At 31.6% G+C, this 17154-nt stretch overlaps 3 protein-coding genes across 3 annotated transcripts; all 3 read left to right on the top strand.

Moving 5' to 3' along the window:
• Positions 1–1125: 1125 nt before the first annotated feature.
• On the top strand, positions 1126–2148 carry LOC124928901 (cytochrome P450 82A1-like). The gene has a single exon (XM_047469150.1). The coding sequence runs from the start codon at positions 1126–1128 to the stop codon at positions 2146–2148; it is 1023 nt and encodes a 340-aa protein (XP_047325106.1).
• A 75-nt stretch (positions 2149–2223) lies between these two features.
• Positions 2224–2856, top strand: LOC124932766 (cytochrome P450 82A3-like). The gene has a single exon (XM_047473446.1). The coding sequence runs from the start codon at positions 2266–2268 to the stop codon at positions 2851–2853; it is 588 nt and encodes a 195-aa protein (XP_047329402.1). The 5' UTR covers positions 2224–2265; the 3' UTR covers positions 2854–2856.
• Positions 2857–6576: 3720 nt separating this feature from the next.
• LOC124928902 (xanthotoxin 5-hydroxylase CYP82C4-like) lies at positions 6577–13528 on the top strand. Its single transcript, XM_047469151.1, has 6 exons — positions 6577–7590; positions 8169–8460; positions 10894–10962; positions 11221–11325; positions 12779–12798; positions 12905–13528. Exons 1-6 carry the CDS (start codon positions 6577–6579, stop codon positions 13526–13528), a joined length of 2124 nt encoding a protein of 707 aa, XP_047325107.1.
• Positions 13529–17154: the final 3626 nt, after the last annotated feature.

Here is a 17154-nt window from a genome sequence, read left to right on the forward strand (position 1 = left end):
TAATTTAGAAAATATATAATTGATAACTAAAGTTAGCTAGGTAGATTATTGGTAAAAAATTATTAAGTTAATAAATTCAAAAGAATGTATGTTTACCCTTAATTTATAATATAAAAAAATATTAAATTAAGATATTGAAGCCCACATCTGAATCCGTATAAAGAGTGAGATATATTGCATATCTCATCAAATATTTTTATAATTTTAAAACAATTCCGGACACTAAATAAGACAAATTGTTATTATCAATGGCCGGCCCATGGGCCATAAAAAATAAGAAAGCACCCAAAATAAGAAGATTAAAATATTAAAGTGGATTAACGACCCATTAAATTAAATTATTTTTATTAATATTAATACAAAACTATTATATTTATTTAATATACAACTTCGAATATACATAGTGAAATAATAAATAATAAAAAAAAATATTTTTTAAAACCAAACTAAACAATATGTACAGCTATTCAAGACCTAACAACATCTTATTTCATAGACCAAATCAACTCTAAAAAGCACGAAAACAACATTTAATGTCGTTATTTTTCATTTTAAAAAAAAACTTTTAGATTTTTATTTTTTTGCAAAATATAATTTTACTTTGAAGATGCATATACTCATAGCCGACCCAATGATTAATCATGTCATCAAAATCGCAATTAAGTGTTTCATCAACCAGCACCAATTTAAAAAAAAAAGTTTTTACCTTGATGACGTGAAAATTTGTAGGCTGTATGTAAGCTTTATAAAAAGAATAATAATAAATTAATTAAAATAACACTGACGACATTAATATAAGTAAATATAAAAGTATAATATGATAATATAAGAATTAACTTCTTGTGAAATGTATATGGACAAAATATTTTGTTTTTTTATATTCAGAAAACAAAGCACAATTAATGTTGACAAATATATTTATGTTAAAGCTGTGCAGCTTCAAACGTACACTTTTGTAGAGAAAACATGGTAAGTTGATTCATTAATTAATTTAATAGAAAATAACAAGACATTGTGCTCAAATTGCCTTAGAAAAGGGTCGAAAAAGAAATGATAATATCACTCTCTATAAATAGCCATCTACTACAAGAACATGAGCATTCAATAATCCTAAATCCTAAAGCCATGATGATTTCCATGGATGTCTCCTCTCTTGATCTTGTGAGCTCTTCAATGGCAGGAGCATTATTTATTATAGTAATGTCCCTTTATTATTATTATTTCTTAAAAGGGAACGTGTTCCAAATTCCTGGTACTAGAGCTCATCGTAAACTTAATAAACCGCCCGAACCAAGCGGATCATGGCCTGTGCTGGGTCACCTCCGTCTTTTCCGAGGTCCCAAACTTTTCCACGTAACATTGTCTGAGATGGCCGACAAACATGGTCCAATTTTCGGCATCCGTCTTGGACTTCGCAGGGCGATTGTGGTTAGCAATTGGGAGTTGGCCAAAGAACTGTCCACCACTCACGACCTAGCCGTGGCATCGCGTCCTCAAATGCTAGCTTCAGAGCACTTGGGGTACAACTATGCCATGTTTGCCTTTTCCCCATACGGGTCATATTGGCGGGAGATTCGAAAATTCGTGTCGTTGGAGTTGCTGTCTATGCGGCGACTCAATTTGCTAGGCCATATAAGGGTGTCCGAGACAAAATCCTCAATCCAACAACTTTATAAGTTATGGGCGGATAAAGGAGATGACAACTTGACTTTAACTACTGATGGTGTCATGGTGGAGATGAGGCAATGGATCACAGACTTGACAACAAACGTGATCTTTACGATGATCTATGGGAAAAGATATTCTGGGGCTGATGTTGACATGGAGGAAGCTAGAAAGTATCAAAGAATTTTCAAGAGGTTCTTACTTCTGTTTGGTGTAAATGTGGTGGGGGACATGATACCATGTCTTAGATGGTTAGATATAGGAGGTCACGAGAAAACCATGAAAGAAACGTCAAAAGAATACGACCAACTAATGGTAAAGTTGCTAGAAGAGCACAATGATAAGCGGAGGGGACATAACAGTCATGATAGGATGGATCGTGATTTTATGGATGTGATGATCTCAATGCTTAAAGATGCAGATATAGATGGTTACGATGCTGATACTATTAACAAGTCTACGTGCTCGGTACATCATTTGTGATTATAAAGAAGTCTTTTTATTATAAAAATTCATCCTTTTTAACTCTGGAAATTAAATAATGTAATGTATATGGTTTTATAGATTTTGAATATTGGGGGAGTAGACACGACCGCCACCATGCTTACATGGACTATTTCCTTACTGATGAACCATCGCCGTGTGTTGATGAAAGTTGAGGAAGAATTGGACATCCATGTGGGCAAAGGAAGGATCGTGGAGGAGTCTGATATTCCCAACTTGGTATACCTCCAAGCTGTTATGAAAGAATCGCTAAGGCTTTATCCACCGGGTCCACTAGCAGCCCCAAAAGAGTTCACACGAGATTGCGTTGTGGGTGGTTATCATGTGGCGACAGGGACAAGGCTCATTTTAAACCTTTGGAAACTCCAACGCGATCCTAAGATATGGTCGGAGCCTTTAGAGTTTCGGCCAGAGAGATTCATGACTACCCATAGAAACATAGATGTTCGTGGCCAGAATTTTGAGCTGATTCCTTTTGGTGCTGGTAGAAGAGTGTGCCCAGGAATAAACTTTGCCATGCAAATGGGACACTTGGTGTTAGCTAGCTTGCTGCATTCTTTTCAGCTCTCAAATCTCAACAATGAATTAATAGATATGACTGAGACTCAAGGATTGACAATATCCAAAGCTACTCCCCTTGAACTGATCATCACTCCCAAGCTTTCTAGTGATCTTTATGCATGATTCACTGCACATGCCACTATATACATATGTGAAGCATGGAATATGAATTAGTTCAAGTTCGGTCTCCTCTGTCTCCATCTAGCTCTTTTGGTACTGGGTCAAGTTCATTGGGCTTTAGTTGAATTTTCAACAATATTTGTTAAATATTTTTTCTTATGAATATGCTTCCATGTTTTTGTTTCTTTTCTTATTTTTAAGTATGATAATATGGAATAAAGGATTAAACCAAATAAGATTAGGAGCTGGGTAAATAGAATTAATTATTACTTTTCAATCCTGTTGGGATACCCAGAGATGAAGTAACACTCATTGCAAGAATAATAATAACTAAATTGAACAATTGCGGAAACGAAATAAAACAATTAAAAAACGTAAACACAAGATTTATGATGGTTCAATCAAAATATGCCGACATCCATTTTCAAAACACACAAGAGACTCTCAACTATTTTTATCAAAAATATTATAATAGAAATATTACAATAATGATTCTCTTACACTTAAATCTCACACATAACTCACAAGAAAACGATGCTAGGAAAAAACTTACATTATTAAAGTGTCTAAGTGCACCTTTAAATAAGACTCAATTATTTCAATATCAATATTTTGTCTAAAACTCTCTAACAGCTACCAAAACATTCTTATGTACTATATTTCTTAATTGTATTTTCATAACAAAATATTTAATTTCTTTAGTGTTAATTATATTTCTTAATATCAAGATTATACCCCAAAACCCAAAAGATATATATATATGGTTTCTTTTTATTGAATTTACTATTTCCTTGTACAATGAATATATTTCCTTTGTACAATGAATATATAATATTTGTAATATTATAAATTCATTCTCAACCCTACATAGTCAAAATATTGTTTAAATTTAAAATTTATTTATTTATAATAAAAATAGAACTATTGATTTTAGGGTATATTAAATACAAAATCTTATATACCACTTTATATATCTAGTTGGTTTAACAAAAAAAATAAAATAAAAAATAATGTGTGAGTTGAACTAAAGAACAATAGAGAATTAAAGTTTGATGGTTACACTTTGTTATTAATTTGATTCATTAATTATAAACATTATATTTATATTTATAGACTTAATTTTAAAAGGATAACAAGATAATATAAACAACAAGAGATAACGATAACAATATTATTTTTAAGAAGGTAATGCAAATAAATTTAGTTTAAGAAGAAAAAAAAAAGTTATACAAGACAATTGGATGTATAAAGACAAAGTGATGGATAGGGAAATAAATTCTTGTTTGAATGATTTCTTAACAAGTAGTTGGTGAGAATGGTATTAAATTATTAATTGTTTCCATTGTTGATGATCTTTAATAAAGGAAAAAATGGGTAATAAAGAAGTATTTTTATCTGTTTAATTAATTATGTACTAAATAGTTAGGAGAGTTGAGATCTTAATTACAACCTAAGAAATAAAAATAATATCAATCAAATTTTTATATATTTTAATATTTAAAAAATAATGATAAACTTATATTAATAGTCTAAGTAATTTTTAAGATAATGTCTCTTGGGTCCATTATTGTTTAAGGACATATTTGTACGGACTTTTTTCTTATATTAAATTCAAACATATTATATTCATACAAACTTTCTAAATTTAAAAAAAAATAAATATAACACTATATATATATATAAAATAATTTATAATTTTAATCAACGCTAATTGAGATGTAATGCCAGATTGATTCGTAGACTTATTATTTTTTTTTTGTTTAGTTTATCATTTTTCTTAATTATATATATGATTCAAAAATAAAAAGTACATAATCGACTGTTCCAAAGTAGTTTTGTTTAGCGTTCATTTTCTCAAATTAACCTAGTTTACTATTTCAGTTTTATTATTTATTTATTTTTTACATTTAAAATTTGTTATATATAAAGTTTATGTTTTGATATATATTTTAAATTATTATTTAGATAAACTAAATTATTTATATTTTGATATATATTTTAAATTATTATTTTTATAAATTAAATTATTTATATTTTGATATATAATTTAAATATAATTATTTTTTATAAATTTGATTATTTATATTTTAATATATATATATATATTTATATTTACATTTCAATTATTATTTATATAGTGTAATAAATATTAAATAATTTTAATAAATAATTGATGAATACTAATACGTTTTAAATTTATCAATTATTTATTAAATATAATAACAAGATTATCATATTTCTAGGGTTAAAATATTAATTAAAAATGTTATTATATTTAATAAATAATTGATAAATTTAAAAACATTTTTATGAATATATAATTATTATATTATTATAATTAAAATATTTTAAATTTATTAGTATTTATCAATTATTTATTAGAATGTTAAAGGGAATATTTATTATATATATAAATAATAATTGAAATATAAATATATATATATATTTATATTAAAATATAAATAATAAAATTTATAAAAAAATAATAAAATTTAAATTATATATTAAAATATAAATAATTTAATTTATATAAATAATAATTTAAATTATATATTAAAATATAAATAATTTAATTGATATATAATGAATTTTAAATGTAAAAAGAATAAATAAATAAAAAAAAAAGAATTTTAATAGTAAACTAGATTAGTTTGGGAATAAATGAACAAATTAGATTAATTTGAGAATAAATGAACAAATTAGATTAGTTTGGGAAAGTGAACAACAAAGATTTGTTCTTTGCAAACCATACCATAATCGCAATAAATTAATTCATTTATTTCATTATTATAATTATAATGATACGAGAACACGCAAAGTTTTCTTAGAAAAGTCATTGAATTCCTTTATTTTCTTAAAGATCTCCGCTTAACTCTCTATCTTCTTATTTATTTATTTATTTATTTATTTATTTATTTTTTTGGATCACTTTATCCTCTGCATTCCACTTTATACAAAATTTTGTTAGCTCAAGCAGAATGAACATATACCAACTAAGTTCGGTACTTTTGTTTTAAGAAATGAAAGGGATCGAACTATTAATAATTGATTATTATTATTTATTTATTTATTTTTAGTATTACCCAAAAATCATGAGATCCATATTGAACCCTTGAATTTAATTATTAATTTGTGGCATTATATTTTTGAGGAAAAAATGATTTGTGACAAGTAGTTTTGTTTTGGGGACATAATGTTAATTTTGAAAATAATTATAAAAATTTAAGTATGGAATTAGTAGATATTAAACTTTGTAACATAATGTTTAATAGTAATTAACTGTCAGAATATGTATATAAATATTTTGTACGTAATTGTCTGATTTATATATTTGATAGTTAGAGAATAAATTATCTAGTCATTAATTAGTGTTATTTATCTCTTCTATATTTAGAAGATAGATTAGTAGTTACATAAATGATGCATAATTAAAAAAAAGATTTATGTCAATAGTACAAAGTTTAAGTTTTTTCTGACTCAAGTCTCTGTCTTATTGATAATTCTTTGTTTTTTTTTATGCCGCTGTTTGTTTTAAGGTAGGAGGTTAGTATGATCCAATTATTGTGACACTAATTACTTCAATTTAATAGGTTCTAAAATTAAAATTGAAATCGCGACCTTTAGAAATTAATATCTCTAGTCAGTTTATAAGCTACAGTATTGGTTTGGCCGACCTACCTATATATAAAAGATGAAAATATGAATCATAATTAAATCATGATTTCTATGGATTTCTCCTCACTTGATCATGTTAGCTCTTCAATAATAGCAGGAGTAATATTGTTTACGCTATTGTCCTCCAGCTTGTCCCTCTTCTATTATTACCTGAGCGGAAGCATGTTCCTCTTTCTTGGTGGTGCCGGAGATCATCATAAATCTAATATTAAACCGCCAGAACCAAGCGGAGCCTGGCCTGTGCTGGGTCACCTCCATCTTCTCCGAGGTACCAAGATTTTCCACGAAACAATGTCTGAGATGGCCGACAAACATGGTCCCATTTTCGGCATCCGTCTTGGACTTCGCAGGGCGATTGTGGTTAGCAATTGGGAGTTGGCCAAAGAACTGTCCACCACTCACGACCTAGCCGTGGCATCACGTCCCAAATTGCTAGTGGCAAAGCACTTGGGTTACAACTATGCCATGTTTGCCTTTTCCCCTTACGGGCCATATTGGCGTGAGATTAGGAAATTCGTGTCGTTGGAATTGCTGTCTAACCGCCGACTCCACTTGCTCCGCCACATAAGGGTGTCCGAAACAAAAACGTCTATTCAACAGCTTTATAAGTTGTGGGCAGATCATAGTTATGAAGGAGATCATGACTTGACAACATCTGGCACTAATGGTGTCACGGTGGATATGAGCCAATGGATATCGGACTTGATCATGAACGTGAACTTCATTATGATTTTTGGAAAAAGATATTCGGGTGGGAGTGATGTTGAGAAGGAGGAAGCTCGGAGGTGTCAAAGGATTTTCAAGAAGCACTTATATTTGTTTGGAATGAATGTGGTGGGAGACATGATACCTTGGCTTCGCTGGTTAGATATAAGGGGACACGAGAAAGCAATGAAAGAAACATTACAAGAATACGACCAACTATTGGTGAAATGGCTAGCAGAACACCGCGATCATCGACAGAATGCTTGGAAAGTTGAAGGTAAGACTATGGAACGAGATTTTATGGACGTGATGATATCAATGCTTAAAGATGTAGATATAGTGTTGGGCCTTATGGGTCCAGTCCAATTAGGCAATATAAAACCAAATAAACCCTAATTTTGTTTCTCTCTCTACCACAATTTTCAGAGAGAGTTCTGTGAAGAGATCAAGAGAAACAGAGTGAAGAAAATACAGAGGAAGAAGAAGGGAAGAAGATATAGAGGAAGAAGAAGAGAAGGAGAACAGAGTATCACCTTCTTTGTCTTGATTACCCTCAGGTTCATTTCTCTCTTACTTGTAAAGGGAATTTCATGTTTTCTCAAACCTAGATTTGTTTGGGTTTGAATGAAATTAGTTTCTCTGTATGTATACCTCAACTTTAGGTTTAAAGTTGAGAAGAACAATTGTATCGGTTTCTTACTGATTAGTGAAATCTGTTGGTTTTGCCCCGTGGTTTTTTACCCTCCGTGTTGAGAGGGTTTTCCACGTAAATCTGGTGTTCTTTATTACTTTGCTGATCTGCTAGTATGATTTGGTTGACTTGTGAAATTAATCAGATCAATTGATTTCAATAGGAAGTATTATTCAACTTGAAATTCCTAACAAGTGGTATCAGAGCTGTTAGGTTTACTTTCTATTGAAGAGTGTTTTTCCCTTAGGTTCAGATGGAAGGCAGTAGCACTATGATCAGGCTGACAAACAATAACTGGCAGATTTGGAAATCCAAAATGGAGGACATCCTTTATTGTAAGGATCTGTATGAGCCAGTTGAAGGAGATAGTGCAAAGCCAAAAGAGATGGCTGAAGCTGATTGGATAAAACTGAACCGGAAAGCAGTCGGCACAATCAGACAATGGCTTGATGATAGTGTTTATCACCATGTAGCAAGTGAGAAAAGTGCTCATGAGCTATGGAAGAAGCTAGAGTCATTGTATGAGCAGAAGACGGCAGGTAACAAAGCGTTTCTGATCCGAAAGTTGGTAAATCTGAAATTTAGAGAAGGCACAGGTGTTGCTGAGCATTTAAACGAGTTCCAGAGCTTGATTAATCAATTATCAGTGATGGAGATGACCTTAGAAGATGAGCTACAAGCCTTATTGCTATTGGGATCATTGCCTGACAGTTGGGAGACATTGGTTGTGACTGTTAGTAATGCAGCTCCGAATGGTGTGCTTACTATGAGTATAGTTACTAGCAGCTTGTTCAATGAGGAGACAAGAAGGAAGTCAACTAATACAAATAGTGCACAGGCCCTAGTCACAGAGAACAGGGGAAGAGCTGAACACCGACAACAATCAAGAGGCCATAGCAAGTCAAGAGGCAGATCAAAATCTAAGGGGAGAGAATGTTATCACTGTGGTAAAGAAGGTCACATGAAGAAAAATTGTAGAGCCTGGAAAAGACTACAGAATGAAGGCAAAAATCAGAAGAAAGATGATGAAAACAGAAATACCACAGCCACAGTAACTGCAGAGGATGTAGTTATTCTTTCTTGTGAAAAGGAACAATATCTACATGTAGAAGATCACCAAGGAGTTGAGTGGATAGTTGATACAGGTGCTTGCTATCATGCTACACCGAATAAAGAGTTCTTCACCACGTACAAGGCTGGAGATCTTGGTACAGTGAAGATGGGTAATACTAGTCACTCAAGCATTGTGGGTATCGGTGACATTTATTTGCAGACAGAACAGGGGCATCGGTTAACACTGAAAGATGTGCGGCATATTCCTGATTTACGTCTAAATTTGATATCAGGTGATGCATTGGACAAAGATGGATTCAAGCATTATCTTGGTGGTGGTGAATGGAAACTCAGCAAAGGATCAATGATTGTAGCAAAAGGGAAGTCGTGGCATTCATTGTACAGAACACATGTGAAGGTACTCAAAGATGATCTGAATGCAGTACAAGCTGAAAGCTCTCTAAATCTGTGGCATCAACGCCTTGGCCACATGAGTGAGAAAGGGCTGCGAATTCTGGTGAGGAAGCTGCACATCCCCTCAACCAAAGATGAGGTTCTGGATCTATGCGACTACTGCCCATTTGGTAAGCAACATCGAGTCTCTTTTAGTCAGACATCAGAAAGAAAACATAATGTGTTAGACTTGATTTATTCTGATGTGTGTGGTCCTTTTGAAGTGGAGTCATTGGGTGGCAATCGATATTTTTTAACATTTATTGATGATGCGTCTAGAAAGGTGTGGGTTTATTTTATGAGAACAAAAGACCAGGTATTCAATTACTTTCAAGAGTTCCATGTCATGGTAGAAAGAGAGACAGACAGTAAGCTGAAATGTCTTCGCTCTGATAACGGGGGAGAGTATACCTCCAAGGAATTTAAAACATATTGTACCAAATATGGTATTCGACATGAGAAGACAGTGCCTGGAACTCCGCAGCACAATGGTGTGGTTGAGAGAATGAATCGCACCATTGTAGAAAAGGTGAGATGCATGCTGAAGATGGCAAAGTTGCCAAAACAGTTTTGGGGAGAAGCAGTTCGCACAGCCTGCTATCTCATAAACAGGTCGCCATCTGTTCCTTTGAAATTCGAGATACCAGAAACAGTATGGTCTAAGAAGAATGTTTCATACTCACATCTAAGGGTGTTTGGATGCAAAGCATATGTGCATATTCCAAAGGAACAAAGATCCAAGTTGGATGATAAAGCAACTCCATGTATTTTCCTTGGATATGGAAATGAAGAATTTGGGTACAGGTTATGGGACTCAGAAAAGAAGAGAATTGTCAGGTGCAGAGATGTTGTGTTCTTTGAAGGTCAGACAGGGATAAGTCCAGAAATCATTGAGAAGTCAGAGAGGGTTGATGAGTCCATAGAACTCATACCAATTCCTTCACATGTACAGTCAACAGTAACGGATGAAGATGAACAAAATGAAGAAGCCACTGAGGAAACCTCTGACATGAATGGTAGTAATGATGATGAGACTGTTTATGGTGTTCCTGAGCAGGGGGAGCAACATCGTCAAGAGGAGCCAGAAGAGCCCCCATTAAGAAGGTCTGAGAGAGAGCACCAACCTTCTAAAAGATACCCTTCTTCAGAGTATATCCTGTTGACAGAAGAAGGAGAGCCAGAAAGTTTTCAGGAGGCACAAGCTCATAAAGACAAAGTTAAGTGGCATGATGCAATGAAAGACGAGATGAAGTCATTGCAAGAAAATGACACATATGAGCTTGTGGAGCTTCCTAAGGGCAGAAAGGCCTTGAGAAATAAATGGGTGTTCAAGCTAAAGAGAGATGAAAATGGAGAACTTATGAAGTACAAAGCCCGACTGGTCGTAAAGGGTTTTGGACAGAAACAGGGCATCGACTTTGGGGAAATTTTCTCACCAGTGGTAAAGATGACTTCCATTCGTGCAGTGTTAGGTCTAGTATCTGGCCTAGATCTTGAACTTGAACAACTTGATGTAAAAACTGCATTCCTTCATGGTAACCTTGAAGAAGAGATCTATATGGTGCAACCAGAGGGATTTGAAGTGAAAGAAAAAGAAAACATGGTTTGCAAATTGAAGAAGAGTCTATATGGTTTGAAACAAGCCCCGAGACAGTGGTACAAGAAATTTGACTCCTTTATGATGAGTCATGGGTACCAGAAAACCAAGGCAGATCCATGTGTTTTCTTCAAAAGATTTCCTAATGGAAAATTTATAATCCTTTTACTTTATGTTGATGATATGTTGATTGCAGGACAGGATGCTCTGTTTATAGCTATGTTGAAGAAAGAGATGTCCAAGACATTTGAAATGAAAGACATGGGTCAAGCACGCCAGATATTGGGCATGAAGATTACTCGTGACAGAAAGGCTAAGAGACTTTGGTTGTCACAAGAGAAGTACATTGAAAGGGTGCTTGAAAGATTCAACATGCAAGGAGCAAAGAAAGTAAGTTGTCCACTTCCTAGCCATTTGAAATTGAGCAAGAAGTTGTGTCCATCAACAGAAAAAGAAAAGGATGAAATGTCAAGTGTGCCATACTCCTCAGCTGTAGGGAGTTTGATGTATGCAATGGTTTGCACTAGGCCAGATATAGCTTATGCAGTCGGTGTGGTAAGTAGATTCCTTTCTAATCCAGGAAAACAACATTGGGAAGCAGTGAAATGGATTCTTAGATATCTAAGAGGCACTTCCAATTTGTGTTTGAGTTTTGGAAATGGTGAACATGTGCTAGAAGGTTACACTGATTCTGATATGGCTGGAGATCTGGATCACAGAAAATCCACTTCAGGTTATGTGTTTACTTTTGCAGGGGGAGCCGTGTCATGGCAATCCAAACTGCAGAAATGTGTGGCTTTGTCAACCACAGAAGCAGAATACATTGCAGCCACTGAAGCTGGTAAAGAGCTATTGTGGTTGATTAGATTTCTCTTGGAGCTTGGTATGCAACAAGAAGATGCAGTTGTTTTCTGTGATAGCCAGAGTGCTATAGATTTGAGCAAGAATGCTACATATCATTCCAGAACTAAGCATATTGATGTGAGATTTCATTGGTTAAGAGATGCAATAGAAAGCCAGCAGATGAAGCTGAAGAAAATTCACACTGATAAGAATCCATCAGACATGTTTACGAAGATAGTTCCAAAAGACAAGTTTGAGCTTTGTTGTCGGCTTGTCGGCGTGAATACCAAGTGATGACTTGAAAATCGGTGTGCCTCTCTCCGTGGGCTGGAGGGGGAGATTGTTGGGCCTTATGGGTCCAGCCCAATTAGGCAATATAAAACCAAATAAACCCTAATTTTGTTTCTCTCTCTACCACAATTTTCAGAGAGAGTTCTGTGAAGAGATCAAGAGAAACAGAGTGAAGAAAATACAGAGGAAGAAGAAGGGAAGAAGATATAGAGGAAGAAGAAGAGAAGGAGAACAGAGTATCACCTTCTTTGTCTTGATTACCCTCAGGTTCATTTCTCTCTTACTTGTAAAGGGAATTTCATGTTTTCTCAAACCTAGATTTGTTTGGGTTTGAATGAAATTAGTTTCTCTGTATGTATACCTCAACTTTAGGTTTAAAGTTGAGAAGAACAATTGTATCGGTTTCTTACTGATTAGTGAAATCTGTTGGTTTTGCCCCGTGGTTTTTTACCCTCCGTGTTGAGAGGGTTTTCCACGTAAATCTGGTGTTCTTTATTACTTTGCTGATCTGCTAGTATGATTTGGTTGACTTGTGAAATTAATCAGATCAATTGATTTCAATAGGAAGTATTATTCAACTTGAAATTCCTAACATATAGATGGTTATGATAATGATACAGTTACCAAGGCTACTTGCACTGTAAGTACTTCATGATATGTTGAAACTAACTAATACAACTTTTCTTAAAGAATTTAATTTTCAAAACTAAAAGCAAATATTCTTTATTACATGGTTATATATATAGATTTTGAATATTACGGGATCGGACACCCCCGCCACCATGCTTACATGGACTCTTTGCTTACTCATGAACCACCACCACGTGTTGAGAAAGGTAGAAGAAGAGTTGGACATCCATGTGGGCAAAGGAAGGAACGTGGAAGAGTCCGATATTCCAAACTTGGTATACCTCCAAGCTGTTATCAAAGAGGCTTTAAGGCTATGCCCACCAGCTCCACTAGGAGCCCCAAGAGAAGTCGTCCAAGATTGTGTCATCGGTGGCTATCATGTGGCGGCAGGGACAAGATTGTTTATAAACATGTGGAAAATTCATCGTGATCCTAGGATATGGTCGGAGCCATTAGAGTTTCGGCCAGAAAGATTCATGACTACCCATAGCAACATAGATATCCGTGGCCAGAATTATGAGTTGATTCCTTTTGGTATGGGTAGAAGAATATGCCCGGGAATAAACTTTGGCATGACAATGGGACACTTGGTCTTAGCTAGATTGCTGCACTCTTTTCAGCTTTCCAACCCCAACAATGAACCTGTAGATATGACTGCGACCGAAGGAATGTCAATTTCCAAAGCTACTCCACTTGAAGTGATCATCACTCCTAGGCTTTCAGGTCATCTTTATGCATGACTTATTGCATACCTTAATTTATGTTCTTAATTTAAGCTTGGAAGATGAAACTTGGCCTACTTAAATAATCCATATCTATATCGTTTGCCTCTATCTATATGGGGATGTTAATTTAGCTGTGTTTTCAATATAAAAAATTGAAATCTTTTTAACATTCAATTTTTTTTAAAATAATCTATGTAATTGTGTTATAAAATAAATAGTCGTTTAAATATAACGATAATAACATAACAATAATGTTGAAGAGAAATTAAATAAATAAAAATTAGTGTATACACAAATTTTATAGCCAATAGTGTCTACTTCAATACATATTTTTCAATAGGCTCTAATAATTCCCAACCTAACCATTTAATATAATATAATATATTGGGCGTGTTAATATTTATATATATATATATGATTTTTTTTTCTCATCATTAAAATATCATCTGAAACACTTATTTTCCATCTAATTCAAATTACACAATTATATATGTTAGATTATATGAAAGCAGAGTAACCAGAGATCCTTTGATCATGACAAGGAAATAATATTTCATTCAAGACTGAAAAACACTTTCCTCTTTAGTGTTCCCATATCCATTGACAATGTTTTAGTAACATTTTTCGTGAGATATTATGTATTTACTAGAGAGGCTAAGGAGTGTTTTTTTGTTTGTTTGTGTTTGTCATGTTTACTTTTACGTATTTCCTATTTTTTTCTTGCATTTTATAATGTATTATTTATTGGTCATTTTCCCTGTATCTTTTGAATAAAGAAAAATGAGTAATAATTCAATTGACAAAAATCGTGTCTTACAGATAAAATATCATGTTTCCCTAACGATAATATAAGTTGAAATAAGGTATAACCACGAAAGTTGTGTTCACATTCTAAATTTTAAAAATATTATTGGTATAAATGATTAAATAAATTATCATTAAATGTTATACATCTTGAAAACTAAAATCGATGAATTTAAAATTATTTTATTAATATTAGATGGAGAAGAGAAAACGTAATTAATGATCAAACATATACCTTTAAGGCTTGTTTGATGAATATTGAGTTATTGGAAAAAAAAAAATTTTACTTTTAATAAAATAAAAGTTTTTCTAGAAGAAAAAAAGTCAACCAAAAAAACTTCTTCAAACAAACTTAGTCCTTCTTAGTCCTTCCTTAACTTGTTGATTTGATCACCAATGTAATTTAGCGTTTCATTTCAACATGGCTTCCAACTTTTTTACTTACTCTTTCAAATTTTACTTTTTCTCAAATTTTAGGCCTGGTTGGTTATGGGTTATTTAAATAATTATAATTAAAAAATATCATCTAACTTTTTTATTAATATTATATAGAGGGTTCAATATTTGGTCTAACCGAATATCCGACCGAGTTTGAATAAATCGAATTCGAATTTTATTTACATTTTTCTAATCAAATTTCAAACTAATTCAAATTCAATTAAAAAATCAAACCGAAAACCGAATTCAATTTTTATTATTTATTATATATAATATACAATTATTTATTATATACAATATATAATAATTTATTTATTTTATTATATATTATATCATTTATTATATATAATAATTCCTCTTTCATTCTCTAAAACTAATTTCTTAGCAGCCCGTTTACCTCATCTTTATTCTCTAAACCTAATTTCTCAGCTGTCCACTCATATATACTCTAAACCTAATCTTTTTTTATTCTCTAACATAATCATATAATCTCTCTAGCCTCTATATCTCTATTCTCTTAACCTAATCTCAAACCGTCATCTCTCTCTTTCATCTCCATTCTCATATGAAATTAACTTAGATGTCACTCTCCCTATTTCATCTTCATTCTCACATGAAAGAGTTTTTAGGCTTCAAGTATATCTCTTCTTCATTCTCACATAAAAGAGTCTTCATGCTTTAACTGCATCTCTGAGTTTGCTCTATTTAATCTGAGTTTGCTCTATTTAATCTCGTTAGGTCTTAGCTTCTTCTTTGTCAAAATAAGTCTTAGTTCAACCTTCTTTGTTAAAATAGGTCTTAGTTCATCATCATAATTCAAATTTTGTTTTGAATTAGAATAATCTGAATTAAAGATTTAACAATAAAAGTAAAAAAGAAAATTTATTTCGGTTCATATCAAATTCGAATTCGATTGTATTAGAATCGATTTCGGTTTATATGAAAAACTCGAATAACCCGAACACCTAACCGATGAACACCCTAATTTATGTATTTTCAATAAAGTTTGTGACTTTCATATTATGTTTTTCATAATTAAACTTATGACCTTCTTGGTATGTGGTTTTTTACTCCTGAGAAATATGGAAGTTTGGTATGTTTGGTTTTAATTGATGAATGTAAAATCAATATTGGAGAGAATGAAATCTATTTCAATCTCACTCTTCTATATAATTCTCTCTCCACTCCCCCATTTTAATAATAATTAATAATATATATATATATATATATATATATATATATATATATAAATTATTAAATATAAAACTTATTAATAATTTTGTTTATTTTACTTAATTATTTCTCTTTTTTCTTATATATATATATATATATATATATATTAAATTAATTAATTTATATATTTTTTAATTAAATAATAATAATAGAATAAATAAAATTTATAAATATATTAAATTATAAAATATAATAAATAATGTACAAATAAAATATTGTTAACAGTGATTCCTCAAACCAAACCAAACACTATTAATGGTAATGATAATTATTCTATCGATCATACCCTTAGTTTATCCATTCAGAAAACAAATTCATATCCGTGAAACCAAGGTAATTTTTACTGGACAAAAGATATAAAAATTAGAATCTGAATTTGTATTAGTTGAATACCTTCTTCCAAATTCAATTGGATCAAATTCTTTACTAGCAATTGGTATTAATGAAAATAGTTTTGTCATTTCAAAACAAAAGAAAAATATATTTTTAATTCTTTGAATACTTATATATAAAACATAAGTTTGAAGACTTTTATAATTTGCTGTATCAAAAGAGTTTTCAAATGGACATATTATTATTGATAAGATTGAGCCATGATTTTTGTAGGAATGGAACATATAACAACTAAGTTTGGTATTTTTGTTTTAAGACATGAAAGGGACCAACCTATTTCATTATTGATTTGTGAAATTATGTTTGTGAGGAAAAAATGATTTCTTACAAGTAGTTTTGTTTGGAGACATAATGTTATAAAAATAATTTAATTTAAATATAGTTATTAAATTTAATTTTTAACATAATTTTTAATAATAATTAACTGTTAGAATATATATATATATATATATATATTTTGTAATTGTGTGAATTTATATATATTTCATAATGAGAAAGTAAATTATCTAGATAGTATTATGATTTATCTATTCTATATTTAGAAGATATATTAGTATGTGATTACATAAATAAGATACATTATTAAATTTCTCAGTTCTCATTTTATCCTATATTTATGTCTCTTTTATTTTTTATAATTACAAAGGCTGCGAAGGCTCTAATGAATTCATGACATTTGGTCCTTATCTGTATCTAATCTTTATTTTTTTAAATGATAAACTTCAATTATTCTACTTAGGACAATTTTTTTTTTTTAAATTATTGTCAAACCT

The sequence above is a fragment of the Impatiens glandulifera genome, chromosome 3 (genome assembly GCF_907164915.1).
Source record: "Impatiens glandulifera chromosome 3, dImpGla2.1, whole genome shotgun sequence".
Lineage (NCBI taxonomy): Eukaryota > Viridiplantae > Streptophyta > Magnoliopsida > Ericales > Balsaminaceae > Impatiens > Impatiens glandulifera.